This window comes from Typopeltis vanoorti, chromosome 21 (assembly GCF_054136105.1).
Source record: "Typopeltis vanoorti isolate ZY-2024b chromosome 21, IOZ_Tvanoo_1.0, whole genome shotgun sequence".
Classification (NCBI taxonomy): domain Eukaryota; kingdom Metazoa; phylum Arthropoda; class Arachnida; order Uropygi; family Thelyphonidae; genus Typopeltis; species Typopeltis vanoorti.
In genome coordinates, this window is record NC_143569.1 from 52,115,835 (window position 1) to 52,138,345 (window position 22,511).

At 38.1% G+C, this 22,511-nt stretch overlaps 1 protein-coding gene across 2 annotated transcripts in view; it reads left to right on the plus strand.

Annotated features, from left to right (window-relative positions):
• The window catches only part of LOC150094852 (caskin-2-like), a 378,559-nt gene that overhangs the window by 221,419 nt on the left and 134,629 nt on the right, over positions 1-22,511 (plus strand). For both annotated transcript variants that reach the window (XM_090411520.1, XM_090411521.1), the window contains 5 exons: positions 1,007-1,210; positions 6,759-6,856; positions 7,104-7,197; positions 7,512-7,690; positions 14,608-14,775. In XM_090411520.1, the coding sequence (XP_090267646.1) occupies positions 1,007-1,210; positions 6,759-6,856; positions 7,104-7,197; positions 7,512-7,690; positions 14,608-14,775 (743 nt within the window). The remainder of the gene's footprint in view (positions 1-1,006; positions 1,211-6,758; positions 6,857-7,103; positions 7,198-7,511; positions 7,691-14,607; positions 14,776-22,511) is intronic.

Consider the following 22,511-nt stretch of genomic DNA (forward strand, 5'->3'; position numbering starts at 1 on the left):
TTCATTCCTTACAAATTAATTTTGTGATATAACGTTTCGTCTGCCTGTTTACATGATCTTCAGGTTTATTATTCATTCCAAGTAAAGAATGCCTGTTGGAATATGATTAAAACTTTCTAAGGTTGAATTTTAAAACTCTCGTTGAATAGATTAATATATCCCGAAAGAGAGGACTCTTGGAGCATGACTAATGTTGGTGATGGCTCAGAGCTGGAGTGCCCCCCCCCCCCCCGGACGTTATCATCTGTGCTTATCTAGAAATCTGAGGAACTTGGCCGATATGTCAAAACCCTACTGAAAGAATGACAGGTTATTTGATGTTGCCGTCTTGCATAATTTGTGTTATGGCTTGCGGCCAGATATTCGTTAAACTAAACCCCGTTTATCTGGGGAGAAAATAGGGAGGGGAAAAGTTAGTACCAAAAGGGAGTAATAAGTCTCGTAGAATGTTTCAGAATTGCTTAGGGGGTAAATTTATGGCGATTTATTAGAAGTTTCAGGTTAAGAAAAAAAAAAGCCTCGCGTGCGATTCATCTACTTGTTCTCATTAAGACTTAACACAGTTTCTCAAGCCCCCCCCCACACACACACATTTCCCATTCCTTTCTGTGGATAACCACTTTAAATATCTTCAGACTTTTGTGTTGTTTGAATGATGTTTTGGATCGATACGACCCACCGTTTTGGGATAAGAAAAGGGGAGTAATAACCTTCAAAATTACGACTGTCCTGGAGAGAATAATGAGTAATGTGTGATTTTAACATCCCTTTAAAAATCTACAACCTTCAGTCTTTTAGCGGCCCCTTTGATGTTCTCCGATGGTATACTCAATCGATGTTTATTTCGGATGCTTCAAATTTGTAATTTTCCTTAAAAGAAGTGTTTTGGGTTACATCATTGTGTCAAAGCTGTTAACTGTTTAATATCAGGATATTTTGCGGTAAAAAATAATCTTTTTTTTTTTTTTTTTTTTTTTTAACATTCCTCACCTGTGGTGTTTTTCAGTGGGAGGAATGCAACGTACAGGAACATTAAAGAGTTCGACGATTAAGAAAGTGGCGCCCCCTGTGGTTCCAGAGTTGACTTATCGTCACTCGGGGTCCAGTTTTTCCAGTGGATATGGTAGTCAAGCCACGGTGGATCGGAATTCGTGTGGAAGCTTAGGTACTGATGAGCCTGTATCGCCTCCTCCTCAATCTCCTTCAGCAGGTAAGGAAGATTTCATAAGAAAAAAAAAGAAAAAAAAAAGAAGCTAGTTTAGTTAAAAAGTTATTTAATCCAGAAAAGATTTTCAAATAAGATCCTAACCCAGATTCCAGGTTCCAGGACATAGATGTGTGTAAATGCGTTTAGATGGGACGTGATTTTCAACGCTTGATGTGATACTACCATCCACTTATTGGAGACCTGAAGTGGATTGAATCAGTGTTTGGTGTTTAGAACGAGGATTCTAAACACTAGGGTTTTTTTGACCTAATCTAGATTATGTCAGAAAAAAAAAAACATAAATAAATAAAATAAATTTAAAATCCCACCGAAATGATGAATAAGTTAGATTTACGATACAGGGAGTTAAAAATTATTTTATTTATAATTTTTTATGGCTCCCATGCACAAAATGTTTTGCAAACCTTTGACGTATTCTTACCGCGGGTGAGCTAAGATTTATTTTTGTGAATTTTATATATTTTCGCATTTTTATTTATTGTTTACATAGTCTAGAAACCTTGTTCTAGATACGAAACATGGAATTTTTTCAGTCCATTTCAGGCCTCCAAGAAGCAGGGCGAAAAAAATTCATCTCCCATCTAAAGACATTCACAAGATACCCATGTCTACAGCGGTATTCGATATGCTAACCATTGAGCCAACCAGGCTGGTATCCATTAATATATACATTAATGTAGTACCTTTAATATATATCTTCATAGTTTTTTAAGTTAAGGGATGTCGCCGAATTGAAGCCTTTGGCTCTTCATATAATTAGTATCTTCATAGTATTATTGGCGCAGCCATTATTAATAATAAGTCAGAGAAAGCGCTATCTACAATCATATCTGTCACCTGTATTGTTGAACTCCAAGTATGGACTGAGTAAATATAAAATATATTTCACGTGCTGCTTTGTTCGGATCTAAATTTCTATTGTTACGAAATACTTTTTGAATATAACGTAGATTGTAGAACTGCAATTTTGAATATAATGTAGAACTGCAAATATATCCATTTTCTCCCATACACTAAAAGTCTAATAGCGTATTGTTCTTGATTTATTTTATTTATTTTTAATAATAATCTCACATATAAGAGATGATTCGATTTATAGCACACGAGTACCATGGATGGACAAAAAAAGTTGAAGAGAGAGAAATTTGTGACCATTTAATATGAAGACCTGTAGTTGCCCTGTTAGGGAGGACGACCCGAACGTGAGAATTGTATTCAATGGGTTGACAAATTTTTGATTTGTATAGTCAGTAGCTATTTAGAGGTAGCGCAATATCTTCAGCGAAAGAGAAAAACTAATTCTTTGGACACTAAGAGGCAATATACCAATTGAGATTAGGGTAATCCGAAGGATTTTTTTTTTTTTTCTTCCTGGAAACTCCAATTTTTCTATCCAGCCTAATATTTTTCGTAAAAGCTAGTATTAAAAATAATATACTTTGGATCCGTAAATGTTTGGTAGAAAAACAGAAAAAAAAAAGTGAAAAAATCCCACCGGAACACCAAGATTTGATTTTGAAATTTTAATCCCTGTCGGGTTTACTCACGTGTGCGCATGCGCTGACCTGGAAACGACACTCCATAAAAATTGTCTGCGTAAACCATACTTTTAAGCCGAGACGTGACTGTCCTGTATCAACTGGGGGTGCGTTATATATACAAGAAATCTTCACCCCCCCCCTTTAAGTTTGTAGTTTAGTCAGCAGAAAGTCTTTTAAGGAAGTCTATTCATTAAGCCTTAAGATTATGCAAGCAAGTGGTGGTGTTTACTATTAAAACAGCGTCTCGTGAATGTTGAAAACCCCCCATGCAACTCGTGCTTCATGCATTAACCATCAGCCTACTTCTGCCGCTTTGAATGTCCTAAAAACTGTTGTATTGAACAGGCTTGGAAACGAGGATTTCTTTTCTATTTTTTTAACGAACAGAGACAATTTAAATATTTATTGGGTAACATAAACGAAGTACTAACTTTATTAAAGGCAGTAATACTTGCAGCTAACTTTTTTTTTATCCTAGGCGTGAGCATTGTCATTAATACACACGAGAAATAGTCAAGTTTTGAAAGTGAAGGCCTGCCTTGCTCATTTCAATAATGAAAACAAATCATTAAACCAACAATAGCACACGAGATTCGTGCGAAATCGACTGTATTTTACTTCTGATAGATGTGATTGTGTTCCAACAATGTGTCACTTGTATGAACACAGCACACGTGATAGATTTCAAGGCGTGCCATTAAATGTATTTTTCTCTAGTGACGCGAGGAACACGTGTTTAATCTATTTCGTTTCTAGTGACGTCATTAGTTGATCAATAAACGTTTTGTAGACTTTTTTTTTTTTTTTTTTTAATTTTCTCCCGTGGGTATTTTATTTTGCCATCTATCTCAACTTCTTTACTGTGAACGGGTTTCGGCATATCCATCAGTTAATTAGTTTCACTCATCTTTTAAAACTTCAGGTTTTAATTAGCTCACGAATGGTGTTTTAATAATGCTCCTACACCTCGTAGTTGCTTGTCGCCTTTTGTCTTTAAATTAACTTTGCTTTTCAGTCCTTTTTAATGCTACTAGAATATTTTTTGTTGTTGTTGTTGCTGTAAAAGTGTAGGCAATTATAGTAATTGAGTTGTGGTGAGACTGATAACGTGTGCCGGATAGCTACAGGTATTACGGCAGCATCCTTGTCCCCAAGATAAACATGACATCCACATTGCCTCACCCCATTAATCATTGCTACAAGAACAGCAAAAAAAAAAAAAAACTTCTGGGATCTTTCAAACTATAGTTTCTTGTCAGATTCCTATAGAAAAGCGGCAGTCATATCAGAACATTGACCTTTTGAACTTAAAGAGTCTAACCCTCCGTCTCTCCACCTCCTCTTTGTTATAAGTGTTCCCACTTTGGAGCAGTGAAGTGTGGATTACTTTTATACATTTTTGTCCCTTCTTCTTTCTTTGTTTCTGAACTCCGTGTGTTCAATAAGATGAGGACTGTTACGCTTGGATTGCAACGGGGGATGCTCATCAAGATGCAGGGCACGTTTCCGTACTTCATTCCCTTTCACAAGGATTTGTTCTTCTTTGCCACCCGCAGCTAAATGTGTCTAGTGCGACAGAAAACCTCCCTGCTTTCTCCATCGTTCCTTCCACCCCCGTGGGTTTGCACCCGAAACTTTGTAGCTAGCGATGGATACGGGATTATCCTCGCTTCTTCGGTGTCCGTAACTGAGCGGAAATTGGAACGCTAGTTGATAATCACGTGACATTGTTAATGTGGAGGAGCGGGGTGGAGTGGAAATTAACGTTGGGACTGGCTTAATTGATGACAAATAGCTTGGGTGAAATATAACCAGGGTTGCGTTTATTGTAGCCACGTGTATGGTACTTGACGTCCATTGTTGGCTTTTTTTTTTTTTTTAATCAAACACTAGCCCAGTGTTCATGTTTAATCATTTAAAAATAAATAGTTTATTATATTGTATTATTTAAGCCGCTAAACAATAGACGTATTAATTATTGTTCAGTTTTACCCAACAATAGTTTTCCCCTGAATCTCTTAAGCATAAAACGGCAGTCTGCCTAACACATTACATCCGATCTCTTTCTTCATTGTTGCCAGTTCTTTGTTGGCAACTTTTGAACTACGTATTGTTAAGCACGTTCGCACAAAAATTGGATCTATGCCAATATGAAAACGATTCAATAAATAGCCAAACGAGTGTCATAGTTTTCCAACTTTCCACCAAGGTGATATATTTGAGGATATTAACAAAATTCCGCGTCGTTAGCTGTCTGTAAGTTATAATTCTAATGGAATACGAGCCACCTTTTTTTGGCACTGTCACAGCGTTATGCTGCACATATTTGTAGTCTAATGAACACCCTATTGGACTATATTATTTGTGTTTTGAAACTGTATCTTTGTCAATTGAATCGCGTATCTGTTTAAATAGTATAATTCGAATCTTAAACCTAATTATGAATTAGCCAAGTTCACTTTTAGGCCTACTGCATGAAGTTGAAGAATGACCATTTCCTCTCTCGGAGAAAAGGGATGTGGGATTAATGGCTAGAGGAAAACATCGGTGTGGAGAGACAACAGGAAGTAGTCCGTTGTCACCGAGCCATCATTTGATACTGGAAATTGCTTGCTTGAACACTGTCATTTACTATCGATCGCGAACAACACACGCACACATTGAATTTGCTCGTGCAAGCATGTAAGAACACACGCCGTGATGCACTTGGAGAATTTATATCGTGGCATCCCCAGTTATTGACTGTGCCCCTTGGAATGTAGCTCACAGAAGTGATTGGCAGCAGGGACACTTGGATGTGTTGTGGTTCGTATAGCAAAAACTCCAGATAAATGGAGTGTTCGACGTAAGGCTAGGAACCCCCCATATGTATAATGTCATCGCAAGAGCGGCTTTGGCATCACTTTGACACCATTTCTCTCGCTTTGGGCTCAAATACCGTCTTAAAAAAAAAAAAAAGAGAGAGAAATAATAGCAGGCAGTCGTCAGGACTGCTTGTTCTAGAATAGCTTTGTTTCTCAATTTTAGCTGCCTTTTTTAAAGGTCTATATTTAGCTTTAATTACTTTGCAGCGAATGGAGGTAACACTCTTCGAGGTAATGTCCCCATTTAGGGAAAACCATTTCCTCTAGGAAGAGCATAATTAGCGAAACACTGAGTTCATACATGTCGTGTGTGAAATTCATGAGATTGTTTTCTTAGCATAGGATGGTAATTGTCATTCTTAAGGATAAACTGAATGTTATTATTAGACCCAGCAGTAGATTTATTTGATTCGATATATCACCTCTTAACAATGGCTAAATTTTCGATTTATTTACTTCCATAATTCCACTTTACAGGATATAAAACAAAATTTACAGCTATTAAGAATTCATCGGTTCTAGAGCGATTATGCCCCTGGGGGGGGTATTACAAAATGAAATGTTCATTTCTTTTCCTTATATGCATCATTTAAATACAGACATGAGTTAGGATGACGTCGAAAATGTGTGTGTTAATCTCAACTGACAAGAAACAACCAGTACTGTAAGCGAGCTGTTTCTCTTCAATGACTGTTAATGGTGATAAATACGGCTTGGTCGGCTGAGAGAGAGAGAAACGTATGGCCCATTGCCACCACTCCGACACATTGGCGGACATCCTGACCGCACAAGTCTTCTGTCTTTTTGGTCAAGACAGATGATGTGCAGGAGTTTGTGCGAACAACCAGCCACTGGAAGAATCTTTGGTCGATAGAAGGGACTTCGTTTTCTTTGGTTCTCTTAACATCAGACTTTTTTTTTTTTTTATTTAAAATACTTTCCTTGTTTTACCGGTTTCTTATGATACAGAAAATAGTTCTGTTATTTTGTAAATAAATTGATAATTAATTGTAGACTTAATAGTTCTGTGTATACTATACATTTTTGTTTTTTCTAAAAAAAATAGTGATAATAATAAAAGATTCATTAATCACGTTTTTATATTATTTTATTTTATTTTTTTAGAATCCGGTGATTATTGTCGTCTGCCTATAGGTTATGCAACTTTGCCCACCTCTTCTCCTACGAAACCCACCACGCATTTCTGTTTCCCGGATGTCCAGGTAATAATAACTGCTTGTGAAACTATAATTATTTACAACAATTTAAATAAAATACATTTTATCTTTTGGCATAAATGTTTATTTCACTTTTATACTGTTGAAAACTGCAACAATGCAATCTACATGTTAATGACATTCGCGTGTTGATTGTTTGCTTGAAAACATTGTTCCTTTCATGTTTGCAGTTTTCTTTGTTTTTAGTTGAAAATTTTAGTTAATTTCTTCTTTTTTTTTTTTTTTTATACAGAGTCATTATACTCAGGTTGTGGTTCATGCCCGTCCTTCTAGCCAGCCTAGTACACCGGTGGAAAGTAGTCCTCCTGCTTTGACCATGGTTACCGGTAAGTTGTAATTAAGCTAGTTAATAATATTGATGCCGTGTATCTGGAATTAACACGCGGTCGCTCTTAATGCTTCGACAAACATCTCATTTGGCTAGTGCTAGTTCCAAAATGTTTATGTAAAGCCATTGTTAATTTGTGCGTTAGTGGGAACAGTGGTTAGCGAGTGGTATTACAGGTTATAACGATAACTTGGGATTGTGTAAGCGACTTTGTTATGACAATAGGATGGGGTTAATGGACTTTAATGTAGTTGAGAGAGAGAGAGAGACGCACACAGTTGGATACATTTTCGTGTTTTGGACTTCTTACAGGTCGGAGTGCTTTGCCATCAGCTACTCAGGTTTTTCTTGAAGACCAAGGGATCGATGTTTGTCAGAGTCCAGGTAGGGAAAGTCCAGGGGGAAGCAGTGGAGGAAGTAGTGCCAGTGGGGGATCTCGACACAGTACTTCGAGCGTAGATAGCGGACGAGCTTCGGGATCAGATGCCAAGGTAAGTGTTTCATTAAATATTGTTTGCTATACTACCTTAGACGCTATTAATTAACAATAATTGAAATTTTTATTAATTACTGGAAGTTCTAATAAAGTGTGGTAGGTAATAATATCTCGTTTGAGCAAAACTCGATGAGTACTTGCAATACAGGATTGCCAATGTTCGCTCGGCTAATAGCAAAGTGTAGTATCTGTTCAGTGTCAACATCAACTAGATTGACATCGCTTTTAACATAAAAGTTGTGAATAGGTTTTAAAACGCGAACAGATTTTCTCTTTCCTATACAATTTATATAATGCAGTTTTAAATATTTTAGTACTTGTAAGCGTAATAGAGTTGAAAACGGGGATGGTACCTATCATAGGGGTGATTATTAGGCGTTAGCGATAGACACCTGTTCTGACTGACATCTGTTTGATGAATAAGAGGCTATGACTCACAGGCATCCCAACATATAGCGTGCTTTGTGGGTAACCTTTCCCTCCCATCCACTGTGAAAAATTATGAATAAATAAAAGAAGGGGTTCATCAAAAAATGACGTAATACTTTGGGATGGGGGAGGGAACAGGGGATTATAGTTTGTGATAGACAGAGAGCGAGAGAGGACAGTATAATGTTATTTATAGATGATCCCTGATCATTATGAATAAACATAAACACGTTTCCCATAACTCTTTGTATCATATTTTGCCCCCCCCCCCCTTTCTGGTTAATAACATTTTCCATTTTTATGTCATACGTTTTATTTTTTTATCCCTTTCTTTCCATCTGATCCCGCTTTTTCTGTGCTTTTCTATATCTTTTTTTTCCCAAAAGGATTGAAACCATCAAACGTCTTCCGACAAATAATTCTATCTCCCTCTCTCCCCCTCAAGTTCAATTAAGATCTTAGTCTGAACGTCCTTCACCCACTTTAGGCCACATGGGAGACTTCTGTCCTTGGTTATTACCTGTTATTAGAGACGATTATTACTAGATAATGATCGTGTCCGATAGGGCAAGCAGCAAGACCACACAACACGTAACATGATCTGTGACACTTCGTTACTTGGCTATGTGCATACAGCCACTATTGAGTCTTGGGTGTTGCAATAATTTGCTTTTTATGGAGCTTGTGCTCCTGGAGTATGAAAGCATTGAGTTTTTTTTTTTTTTTTTTTTTTTTTTTTTTTTTTTTTTTCGCGATCTTACTGACCGGTCTCAGGAAACCTCTTTATAATATTCTTTATTTTTCACCGGTAATTTTTATTTTCAATTATTTTTGCTGTGTGATGTCGTCTTCACCGATTAATTAGATAAGATAATATGCCGCATTACCTACTGGGTTGCTTGAGCTAATCCGGGAACTTGTCTGATTCAAACTTTTATAGAAATTAAGCAGAAAGTAAATTACACTTGCCAAGGAATTATATTCTTGTTTAATCCTTTATCCAAGCGTAAACAAACAAGGTTTGCCCGTGAAATACATTCACGATTAGGCTACTTATACGAAGTCTAGCAAAAAAAAATAAATAAATAAAATAAGGAGACAAAGTTTTATAGAATCGTGTATTTAGTTAATTGTCTGATACAGACAATTAACAGTATGAAGACAAGTCGGGGAAGTTCGGTGGCTGTTTCATCACTGGAATGTATTTTTTGGCTAAATACTCGCGAATTGACAACGCAAAATGAGCAGGCGCATTGTCTTGATGCGAGATCCAATTATTCGCAAGACGCGTTTTCGCAACCTTTCAAGGATTTCTTTGTAGTAAATTTGATTGAGTTTCTCCAGGAGGTACTAACTCTCAGTGGGCCATGTCTTGGTCTACCAGAGAGCATGGGCGTCCGCAGAGAGGGGGCCAAATGGGATACTTCCCCCTTTTGGATCTACTTGAAAAAACCCAAATAAAAATGTATTCATGTAATTATTTGTCTCTAAGCTATCACCCCCGGAAAATTTTCTGTGCACGCCCATGCCGAGGAGCATAGCGTGGTCCGTCCCTCCAAAAACATCTAGTGCCATTTAAACACTTAAACATAATAATGAATCCTTACCATACACCCGCTTAATTTTATCGCACGTTTAAGTAGTTCTCTCATTCACTTTAGCACAAAATATAATCGCACACCGGCGTTCAAGATTTCGCTTCTCCATTTTCGTGACGAACCCACCAGACACACACTTGCTAAAAACACAATAACTCGACAAGAGTTTTACTCTACCAACGAGAAACTGGTACTGATGGAAGCAGCGAGAGTCACTGTAACATAATACGTCATCGTTGGTTCAACAATGCTGCCAATTGTCGCCTTCAAAAAAAAAAAAATTCTCATTACATATATAGAGGTTACTAACTTCACATTAATTGCCTTAATACCCCATAATGCAAAGCACCAAAATGTGTAGTTCAGTAATTAAAGAACTTGCGAAGAATCGTTTTCATTTTTTTTTAAGGAAAGTCAGGTAGCCTGTCTCAAACGGAGGTGGCAGTTTTTTGCTGCTTGAAATTCTGTTTGTTTCCCAACGTAAAACAGACAAGTTCGCAGGAGAAAAGCCAGTTCGCAGACACGATACTCGAGCCTCGTGGCTTTAATTTCTTTTGCAAAATTCCAGTGTTTGAACCCAACCCTATCTGCATTCATCCAATCATCAGCGAAAACAACATGGTCAGAAGACGACAGTTATTCGTTTCTGTAAGCCCAGGATGCAAGCCAAGTTTTTCGGGTCTGTAAATATATCGATGGATCTTAGAATCAACTAATTTCTATTAAAATTATTTGTGCTTATACTGAGCATGCGCAATATCATAAACTAAGAAGACTGATTTTGCTACTAAGCATATGGCCACTTTGAGTTCTTCTGAAATTTAACTAATGCGATCTCAGTCAGCTTTTATAAAGGACATTGATGTTTGGTTACGTGCATTCATCGGTCGATTTGTTTGCATGCGGGAAAATCCAGCAGATCTCGTATGATACTGGTTAGGTCACCTTCGCTTGAAAAGTCTTTGTAAGTAATCCTCTCTAGTCCTTAAGGAATTCTAATCCAGGTTTTTCAATTGGCAAGAGTAATTCTTTAAACTGGCTCCATGAAACGCTTTGAACAGGAAGAGACTGAATAGGTGTGTGGTCGTCCGGAAATATTGTCGTAGAGTTGATTATAGATTTCATTATGCAAATTTTTGCGTTCATACTTACAAAAATCATTTGTCGTCTGCTAAAAATCTTTTAGCTGTTTAGTCAGCTCAAGCGTTTTACAGATTATAAGTACGACTTCCATTTCTCGGTTTATTTCTTTCATATTTTGCCGATCATCGGGAATGATTACAACTCGATTAACAATCTTTCAAGCCACCCAATCTTTTATCGTCACATTGCACACCAGCGCCACTATTTCTCGTCTGCTATCGGTAACAATCTGAGGTGAGACCCAAATATGTCACACTCCCTAACCATTGAATCCCGTAAGAAGCGTTGCCGACAATAGAGATGAAGTCGGGTGTCGTGCCTTTTCATTCTTTTCTCACCGAAGACGGTTGCTCGCCGACCGAAGCGCCGTCTAGCGAACGTTCGGCTGCTTTTTTGTGAAGAATTTTTCAAGAAAGTAAATGGAAGGTGAGAACGTAGCGGAAGCCTCCCCGCGGCCTTCTTTACTTTGTAAAGAACCGCTACAGTCGTCATCTGCCGACAGTAGCCGAGCATTTTGGCACATTAGATGGACGTGCACTCCGGCGTAATTAGATTTGACGCCGTTTGTACTTAGGAAATGATAGAATTGCTGGTTTATGCGACGCTGGCGTAAACACCACTTCATTGGGGGGGGGGGGGGTTAGAGGAATGGAAGAAAGCTATTTACTTGTGCTGCCGCCTTGGCTTAATGATGTTTCATTGCTCCAGCAGAGATGAAGCTGTCACTTGTTATTCCCCCCCCCCCAACCCACCACTCCCTCTTCTTCACTTGCCTTTCTCATTTATTGTCCACCGCTAAATAAGACGTATGCCTTTCAAGGAAGTGAAAAAAATTTTTTTTCCAGTATTTTTTTGATGAAGGCGGGAGTTAACCAGTCTCAGACGGAGATGGTTTCGCTGCACAATATTGTTAACGTTTTCAGGAACAGAACCGCTAAATAATATACTGGTTTACGCAATTGGTTTATCAGGTAAAACATTCTACCTTGAAAATCTATAACACACACACACACACACAGCAGTCTTTCCTGAGAGTGCTTCCATAATGTGGTCAGATGAACTACATGCCCTTTGGTTAGATTTAGCAGCTTCGAATACACTTTCCATCGTAGACTAGTCTACAATTGATGACATGATACGCATTGTTGTCATACTCCCATCATGCACCACTGTCACCCGTTATTACTACATTGTGATTCAACAATACGGCTTCCTAATTATCAATCAAAGTAATTGTTACCATGAACTTGATTTCTCTGAATTTACCGTATTTATTCGAATATAACTCGTCCTCGTACCCTTGATTTTACTATATGAAAAAAAAAAAAAGAAATAAAAAAAGTTTACAACTTGAAGAAATAGATAATGAATGTTGTTATGGCAGTTTCAGATATTTTGGAATTCGGCTGAAGAGAATCAGCATTTCAACTCAACAATCGTCGGCTTGTCTTTTGTCGTTGAGTTGCGCGATCCTTTGTTAATATCGACCAATCAGCATAAAGATGGAAGCAACCGGTAGAGGAAATGTGGGAGTTAAGGGCATTGACTTTCTGCTCAATCTTGGAGAGAAGGGGGTGGAGCGATGAATGAGGTGAGGTTTAGGTTCTAAACGGAGTGGATGATTTCGCCAGAAATAATTGCCAGCAGTTTCTTTTTAGAAACCGCCATCTCTAATGCTCTGGATGGGAGCGAAGATGATGCGATTTCGGTAGATGGCAGTTTGTTTTAATTTAATTACAGAAGCATTGTTGCTAAAAGATTCAAATATATCACGTGATGAAGGTGAGCGACCGATCGCTTAAATACGAGGGTGGTATGAAAAGTTCTCGGCCTCGACCACAGATGGCAGCATTATCGGCAAGATTTTTCCCCCTGAGTTGGTACATCTGTCATAAGCATCCATGTGACATTGCAACTCATTCTATCAAGTAGTTTGTTTTATACAGCTGTCTGAAGCAAAGGTGTTGTCAGTATCCCTTGAAATAGATACAGTTGAGTATCGTGGGTTTATAAAATTCTTTTGTAAAAAAGATTTAACGCCAAAAGAAATTCATTCGAAGTTCATGGGCACTCTTCTCCTTCGTTTTCGACAATTAAGAAATGGGCTGCCGAGTTTAAACGTAGCCGTACCAGCCTTGAAGATGATCCACGTGAAGGACGTCCAAAAAGTGTAACCACACCAGAAATCATTGATTAAGTGCACGATACGGTATTGGATGATCGGCAGGAAATTTCAAAAGCTATTTCAAAAGAACGTGTGGGATATATTTTGCATGAAGAATTGCAAATGAAAAAGCTTTTGCGCAAGTTGGGTGCCGCGCTTGCTCACAGCAGATCGAAAACGCACTCGCATGAAAATCTCGGAACAGTGCTTGGAGCGTTTTAACCAGAATAAAGCTGATTTTGTGCGTCGATTTATTACTATGGATGAGACTTGGATTTAATTTTTCATTGTTAGGCCGAGAGCTTTTCAGACCACCCCTCGTAACGTTGGTAATTAAAATTTAAACGCATTCATTTTATAAATAACGTGAGCAATTATAAATTAGAATAAATGCTGAGGATCTAATTATAAACGTCGATTTAGTTTTTTTTTCCCGAAAAACTTGAATTTCAGAAAATCCCCGCATCTATCTCGCACCAGGATTTTTTAACTTTCAATGTGAGGAAAAATGTGCGAGTTATATTCGAGTAAGTACGATAGTTCTTGGAATGTGTTTTCATTTGATGACATTGTTAACTGGCCTATGGCTAATATATTTGGATCAATAATATTTTTTTGCAAAGGCATGAAAGATGCAGATTTGAGTAATTGGGTGATGTGCTATTAATTCTAGCTACCATGTACGCATTTTTAGGCCCCCCTTTTTTTTTTCTCTGTTGGAATAATAATAATCTCAATTTCCGTAGAGCATGGCTCTATTTTTGTAGCAAAACAGCACATTTTGATAACCATCAGCATACCTTCTAAGCCCATCTTTTGGTAATGATTGCCGTGCATCAATTTGCGACGCAGTAGACATCCGAGGTCACTTGATAGAGCGTGCACCTTAATCTTCTTACGAAACATATTTCTCGCTTAACGCTTTTCGAAAATGAACCCAATCCGGCCGTAAGTTTCGTTCTGCGGACGCGCCGAAGCGACAACTCTTCCCCTGCAAAAGGGGTTTGCCATTAATATACATAGGGATGATGCTAACATCCAATAACTCGCAAAGGGATGTTGGCATCTATTAATAGCTGCAGGCCTGGAATCGTCAGCCATGACACTATTAGTTTCCGTCAAGGCTCGCCTGTGACCACCTCTCTAATCGCCGTCAGATACCCTCGTTGTCAAGGGACGCATGTGCGCCACTCCAGGACTCATAATTCTATCAAATGTCTTCCAGGGGTTGATTGTTCTTAATCCGTTTTCGGTTTCGGAAGATGTCGCTGCCCGTTCATACAAGTTCCGTAATTTTCGAAGGAAAATTACATTTGTTTTAATCCTCGGCTAACCTTTTGTATACCGCTCTTGCTAGGCCCGCAAACGTTGTATAATATTGTAATGTAAATAACTGGACTTGGCTCTTAGCCAATCACTTGGGAAGACAACACATTGTTGCCAGTTTAATCACGTGACAAATAATGACAGCTTTTGCTTCGAACCATTTGCCGTGTTTTATTCAGCTGTTTTTGTCTCAGTACATATATTTTATTTTGTTCTTTATTTTCGATTTTTTTTTTTTTTTTCTACGCATAGGCTGGCCAACATCGATTATCCTTGCAAAGTTATGAATCAGCAAATTCTTCTCATCGCCATAGTTACCACAGTTCGAGTTCTAGCTTGGGTAGTGTAGACCGTTTGGAAGATTGTGTCCCTACTACTTTAGGAGTTAACGTATCCGAAATGATACTTCATGGAGTGCAGGTAGGTGGCGCTATTTCGTCATCGGAAATCTATCTTTAATTTTTTTGTTTTGTTTTGAAGTGTTAAATGTGCATTTACGTATTTGTATTTATATATTTTTTTATGGGAATATTTCTTTCTTTGGGGGAGTGGGCGGGGGGGGGGTGTTCGGAACATTTGCGATAAGAATAGCTTAGGAAAACTAATTTTAAGAAAGTTCTTATCTTTTATTTTATTTATTTATTTTATATAGTTCTCGATCTGTGAAAAAAAAAGATGGTGTGGGAAACAAAAAACGGCACAACAATAATAAAAATCTCACAACGGACATACACACAAAAAAAGTTGATAAGCATTTTTGTGTTCATCGTTTTTTTTTTTTTTCCTTCTTTTTTTTTTTTTTTGTTTTATTACAGGGAGCAGATAAAACATTTGTGGGTATGGAAAATTATCATGCATCATGAATTCCTACTCAGATAACACGTCATTATCTACCGGTTACTGCATGAAACTCATCACACCTGCGACACTAGCGACATCTACTGGAAATTTTTATTTCACCAATATCTGACCTGTTTATTTCTATACGGAAGAGGAAATTGTAGATTCCCACTAGGGCACGAGCTGTTATTAAAAATAAAATAACAATAATTATTTATTGGAGTTAGGATGATATTCAATAATTTTTGATGTTGTTTTTCTTAAAAACAAACAAACAAAAGGATTTTAGTAGTGCCACTTGGCACTACTTGGAAAACTGCGTCATCATATTTTTTGACTGTGGAGTGCGCTATCGGAAATCCAAGTACTTCTTATAATGTTTGAATGTTTCTATCGAATTCAAGCAGTCGATTCTTTGGTTGGAAGAATACAATACTTAGCTGCAGGTTAAAAACTGGAATTTGTCGAGCAAGGGAAAAAAAAAAAAAAAAACTTGCATAAAAGCTATTCTGAATCCCAGATTGTCACGAAGTATGTGGAGCTCGCCAACTAAGGCAAACTATGCTGTTGTCCATTTTACTATAAACTGTGCTAGTAAGATGGTTTCAGTTCCGTCATCACCAGACTCTGGGCCTTTGCTATAAAGCGTTTAGATAAGTGTCACGACCAAGTGTTAAGAATAACGGGGATATTCCTTAAAGCGGAAAACAAGTGTTGGATCTACGGCTGCTTAAAACAAACCCGCTTGAGGGGTTTAATGAAATCTGCCGGGTGTTTCCAATGGTAACGAATAGCCAATAAGCCATTTCGGAATTAAAGTTAACGGCACGTTTGCGTTAGGGATTATAAAATATTATTTCGCGAAGGTAGGGTTTGAAGTGATGCAGGAAGACAAAAATTATTTATTTATTTTTTTTTGTCATGATTTTTATTTTGAATGCATTTTAGAATTTTTATATATTTTTTTAAATTTAATTTTTAAATGCCATTGTTGTTTACGATTCACCTAAGTTACCAAAGATACTTGGAGCGATCTTAGTATCATATGTGTACTTTTTTTTATATTTATTTATTCCTTATGTTTTATTTTTATTATTTTTTAAACTATTTTAACTATTTCATGATAAAATAAGCGATAGCTATAGCTAGCGAAAAATATGCATTAAAAAGCTCTATAAGGAATGGGAAAGTAGCACATTAGCTTCAGTAGGAAGCGGCTACTTGGCTGACATTATTGTTTTAATTGTTGAGACTTTAACTTCACTTCTGAAATATGAGCAACCTAACATAGCAGCAACGATAGCACCGCTAATATAATGGCATTAAAGTTACTGCTTATAAATTGCAATTTTCCTACTTTTCAACCACCGCACGAGACTGGTCAAGTCGCCTTCAAATCGAAGGTGAGTTAACCAGTCTCGTGCGGAGGGAAAAGGGTTTTATTTCTGGAAACCCGGATTTTCCACCCCACAAAACGAGTAAGTCAGCCATAACAAAACATATTTGTTTTTGATATATAAAAATAGCCTCAGTCTGTGTTCTATAGGTACATGAATTAATACATTTCGAAACTTGAGATGGAAAATTAATTGCAATTGTCATTGAACTTCCTCCGAGCCTTAGTGACAACCGAGTTCACCTTCCCCCCCCCCCGATCTTGACGCTTCCTCACTGACTCCATTAGCGAATGAAAAGCATGATGTGGCAGAGGGAGGATGGAAACACGGGTGATGGATTGGAAAGAAAATTCTACGAAATGGGTTCATAGTGCTTAGAGAAGTGTTGCTTGGGAAGATGTGCTACAATATTAAAGTAAATTGCATTTAATTAACAGACACTGTTCAGACTTGTTCAGAAATAGTACAGCGGGAGATCAAACCTCCTCATTCAGCACACACAGCGGAGTTCAAGTGTGCTAATGAGAAATGCCCCTCTTGGATGCGATTTGAAAGAAAGCATTTCTTGAGAATTGCCAAAAGATAATTGTCTGCTCTCATGCGACGAACATTTTATCTAAGAAATCTCCCAAGACTTAATTTTTCTTGTCTCATTAGTACCAAGGAAGTAGGTGCATATGGAGACTCGTTCATTGGTACCGCGATTGTACTAATGACGAACGAATAATTAGCCATTAATTGGTATTACTTCTCATTCCTTATCTGTAGCTTTGTGATAAATTGATGGGATTTGTGAGCTTATATTTTCTCCTTTGGGAGATCGTTCTTTTATGACTAGCGTTTTCCACTTACATTCCTATAAATGGTAATTCCAAAGCTTCGTTGTCTTCTAAATAAATGTAGAAACGAAATAAAAGATCAATTTCTATTGTATTGAATGCTTTTTATGCAATAAAAAAAGGTGTCTAGAAATCGAAAGAAATTATAGAAAAAAAAAAAAAGGAAACTAACCTGAACTCATTATTTTTGTTTTCTGGTAAGCTTTATTGTTCTTTTAAGAATGTTATGGTGCCAAAAGTGGCTTAATATATTGCTTAATTCCGAAATGCGTGGCCCCAAAAGGTTATCAGCCCAACGAACCACTAAGACAGACGATTTGGTTCCACTAAAAACGCCACACACTCTACGTATTATTCAACAATGCAGTTTAGATGTATTGTTAAAGTGACATCTGGTGTGAAAAGAAAGCGATGCTTTTAATTTGTGTTTAAAAATACTTATATATATTAAACGCAAGATAGGAATATCTCTTTTATATAAATTATTTTATTGATTCAGTTTAAACAAAGATGTAGTAATATTCTTTGATGGTTTTGAAACATATAACAATATTAAATGTAAAAGAATTAGATAAGTGTGTATGTATATTTACTTTTTTTTTTTTTTTTTTAGCTGCTCTAGACAATATTTTAAGGCGTTTTTGTTTGGCGTGCGTCTTGGCGTTGGCTGTAATCAGGAGATCTAAGCTTACCTTACTTTTTCTTGGAAATATACTTAACGTGCACATCTGTTATTAAGGTTAAAGATCTTTCTCTCTGCCCTGAAATCTAGCGAATGCTTAACTTTACTCAAACACAGATGAATTTGTATGATGATAAAAGAACTGGTGTGTGTCACTTAGACTTTTATTTTTTCAATGTAAGCTAGCAGATCGAATAACACAGTTACAGTATCGTTCACATTCTTTCATCGTTTAAAATACGGACTTTCTCCATGATCAAACGCACCCTGATATGACGTCAGAATATCGTAAAATTCTTATTGGTTCAAATTTCTTAGTGGTTGGTGAATAAGACACGCAGAGGCAGACAGATTGGATTTCATGTTCTTGCAATCCGATCTAGAAGATAGTGACTTAATCCGTGTATACGTTTTGAGTCATTTTTCTCAGTTGATTGGAAGTCGTATTACAGGTAAGCAGAAAATGGAACTTCCGGTTTAAACCGGACGTACCCTTTCACCTTCGAGTTGGAACCGGAAGCGTGCTCGCTTTCAGAGGATGGTTTTGTTCCGGGTACAGCACTTTCTGTTTGTACTTCCTGTCGTGTTTCGTTAGACAAAGTGCTTTCACTTTAAGTACATACAACTGGCGCCACCTTCCGTATAGGGAAAAAGTTTTGCTTAGTTGATGCATTGATGTGTGTGTGTGTGTGTATGTATATATATATGTATATATACACACACACACATAAGACATTTATTTATTTGAATACTTGTTTATTGCTTTTAATGCCAGGAAATATATTTTAGAAATAGGAAGTTTTGCCGTCATAAATTTGGTTTTATGTATCCCACTATCTTTTATTCACCGTAGGATGTTAGGGAAGTGAAAATTGTATGAGATATCTCTCTCTCTCTCTTATACATACGCCGTTAAGATAAGGGGAAAAGGGGTGACTGAGGGGGGGGGGTTGAGTAGAAAGGAGGGGAAAGTCCAGTTTTCTGATGCTACTGTGCTAGGTTACGGCAAGCTCGGTGTTTGTCTATCTTCTTCCTCGCCATCGCTTGGCGAATGTGTCGGAAATATCTAGGCTAGGTAATAATGTTCTCTCTTTAGCAGTCACTCACACACGTACGATGATATAGTGAATCGGTGATCAATAGATGTTTAAGGGGTGAAGAAAAGTGGGGAATGATTGATGATTTTCACAAGATCATCCCGAACTAAGAAACAGAATAGCCTGTAAAATCGGATACTGTGAAAGAACTTTTAAGTATGCAGTTGTTTAAGATTGTGTACGTTTTTTTTTTTTTTTTTTTTTAATCTTTCTCAAATAGTCCCCATGGTATTTAATGGTCCTTGTGTTTGTGCTGAGTTGGTGGAATGTTAGCTTAACAATGTGGAGAACATCGCAGGTTTACAGTGATTTTATTTTATTTTTTCCCTGCTGTGCAGAATTGGAATTTTTGTAGACGCCATCTCTTGGCGAAATTGATAACTTTTTCATGCCCTCAAGCACATTGTTAAAAAAAAGTAATTTCAAGAAGATAGATTTATAGTTCTTAAGGGGTTTCTACTAACTAGATATGTTCTACTTTTGACACGGAACTGTATTTTGGGTTGAACAGAGGGAGAAGTAATTTAATATTTTGTAACCTCTGGGGAGCCTCATTCGTTTCTGTGTCAGCTGCAGTTAATTAGACGACCAGCATATTCTCTTCTTGTACATTGGTTGACTAGAGTGGGGAGGGGGGGGTTCTCTAGTCGCTGGGTCGGCAAAAGGGGGGTTTTCAGCGTGGGAGGTGATGATTTTGCTCATCATACTAATATGAGTCGGGTGCTACATAAGTCTTCTCGGCAGAAGTAGCAATAAAAAAAAAAGCTTCCTGATGAGCTCACAAAGGGACGAAAAGTCACCTCGCAACTTTCTGGCGATGTAAACAACTAATCATCGTGCCTTTGAGTGTTTTTAAAGACGGTGAAGTTGAAGGTTTGTTATTTTTAACTAAGTGAAGAGGAGAGAAAAAGACAGATAGTTGGCGCACTTCGTTCTCTTGTAGCTGTCGTCTTTCTCCCTCGACTTTTACACTTCCGGCTACGTGCTGTGGGTGGAATGACGTCATCAACAAGGCCTCAATTTGGGGCAAGCCTGGTCATTCTGGTTATCGACTTCTTAAGTAGCAACTTCCTCCCTTTCGGACCTACAGACAGCGGCTTTTTATTAAGCTATTTCTAGGGAGAGAGAGAGAGAGAGAGAGCGGGTATAGTTGTTGCGCCGACTCTGCGCTTGCCTCTGAACACGTCGACCAATGGGAGAGTCTCCCCCCTTACGAGTTCTCCTAGCGTTTTCGAAGCCAGCGACGTGCCTTGCCGACTCCCAAGTCTAGTCAGTGGACGGTTGTTTGCCGGAACAAAGCACGAGTGTGGTTTGGCAGCTGTGGATTATCCATATTGCACTTAGGAGAGAGGTGCAGGTAGAACGTGATCTCCCTTTCTCTCTCTCTCTCTCCCCTCTTTGCGTCTTCCATTCCTCCCCTCTTGTTTTTGGATTTAAGCACTGGATCACATGACAGCAACAGATGCGAACATCCCGATGAAAGATAGTGGGATATATTTGCTCGTGCTTCCGACGTCTCATTCGGACATCACTCTCCCCTGTGACGTGTTCCAATACAGCTGTGAGTCGGGGACACATTCCGCCAATGGTCTGCCAAAGGCCACCCTTGCGGTAACTCCAAGTACCGCTGTGATTTCACCTTGGTGACGGTGCGGTTCTTGTCCTCTCCTCCCCCACCCCCCCTCTGTTGGCCTTCAGCACGTGGATGTACCGCTGACGTCATGTCTCGTGGGGTACGGCACATTCTGGACGCCCCTCACTGGATGGCTCAATACAAGGTAATGTTACATCGCTCTTTACTTATCCTGCTCCCCTTTGAATTTAGTCTTCACTTAAAGGTGCTAATATTTTTTTTTTTAGATATTTATTCTTCTACACGTTTTAGCGATAAAAAAAAGTGTCCCTCTTTTATCCCTTACATCTCTGGAACCCACTTGGGTTTTCTTCTTTGATAACACATTTACTGTTTTGTCTGTTTTTCTGACCCAGTTGTCTAGGGCAGGCACAAGAACGTGGAATAGTACATAACTGGAACAGAAAAACAGGGCAGTCAGTGTAAACTTTCGTGTCTGGGGAGATAAAATTGAGAAATCGCACAATGGTGGAAAAGACGGAGTAACTGGTTTTGCTCTCAGGTACATAAGCACGCCCGATTTTGTATTGATATCAGTGGGTATTGGCGGAAACAGATGTCCCAGGAGGTGAGAAATACTTTTTCAAAAAATTCAACGTATTCCCAAATGTGTGCGTATTGTGAAGTTTTTTTTTTTTTTTGGTCAGGTATTATAAGGGAATAAAGTATAAAACTTAAATTGTTTGAATGGTGAATTATTCTTAATAATTTTAGTAAGTCTACTCTCTCTATCTTAAATGAAATTACTCTGGGAAAACACACACACACACACACACACACACACACACACACACACACACACACACACACACACACACACACACACACAGCACCATCTATTGCATAGTTTTAGCACTTCTGTGAAAGGAACGTATATAGGGTATCATACAAAAAGTTAAAGGTTTTCATTGTCTTCCATCTCACCGTCCCATTCTTCCAACCTTTCAAACTGTGGTCTTTTATTGGACAAAAGTGGTAGTCGCATTGTGGCTGATATTGGCCTGATGGGACTTGACGAAGTAGGAAGCTATTTCTTCTCGTTCAAACAGACAGAGCAAATTAAAGTCGCTCAGAAAAGAAAAAAAAAGAGCATTGAAGGGAACCCAGAAGCACTTATTTTTCTGCTTTTACACTTATTAGATCTCTTTCATTACGTTTTATTACAAGTGGATTGAACTGCAATGCATTTCCGGAAACAAAGTTTCAGGAAAGTATGACGTAATTTCCGGTTGTTGGAATTACGAACTTTGAAGACTTCTAAAAAGAGTAAAGATGTAAACAAAAGATAAGTGCTCACCGACTCTTAGATATTTGCAGCGTTCTCCACCGTGAGGGGGTTTAATCGTCCATTTCGATTGCACCACAGCCTTTGCGAGACGTTTTATTGGCTCCACTGTTACTTTACCCTTGTAGATAAAGAAAGACAAATGGCCTAGTTTCATCCGAACACCTTATAACTCTAAACATCCCTTTTTCCCAAACTTAGGTCGATTAAGCACTAGCTGCGTTTGTAAGAGTTTTTGGAGAGGATTGGAATGAAGAAAACCTCAAACGCTTTCTTCCCAACCACCGTTTTCTCTATTAAAGAGTTGGTTAATGTGACTCGCGTGTTCTTGGTAATGGAGAACTTATCGGGGTCAATGCCTTTAACATAGGGACTCCTCCTGA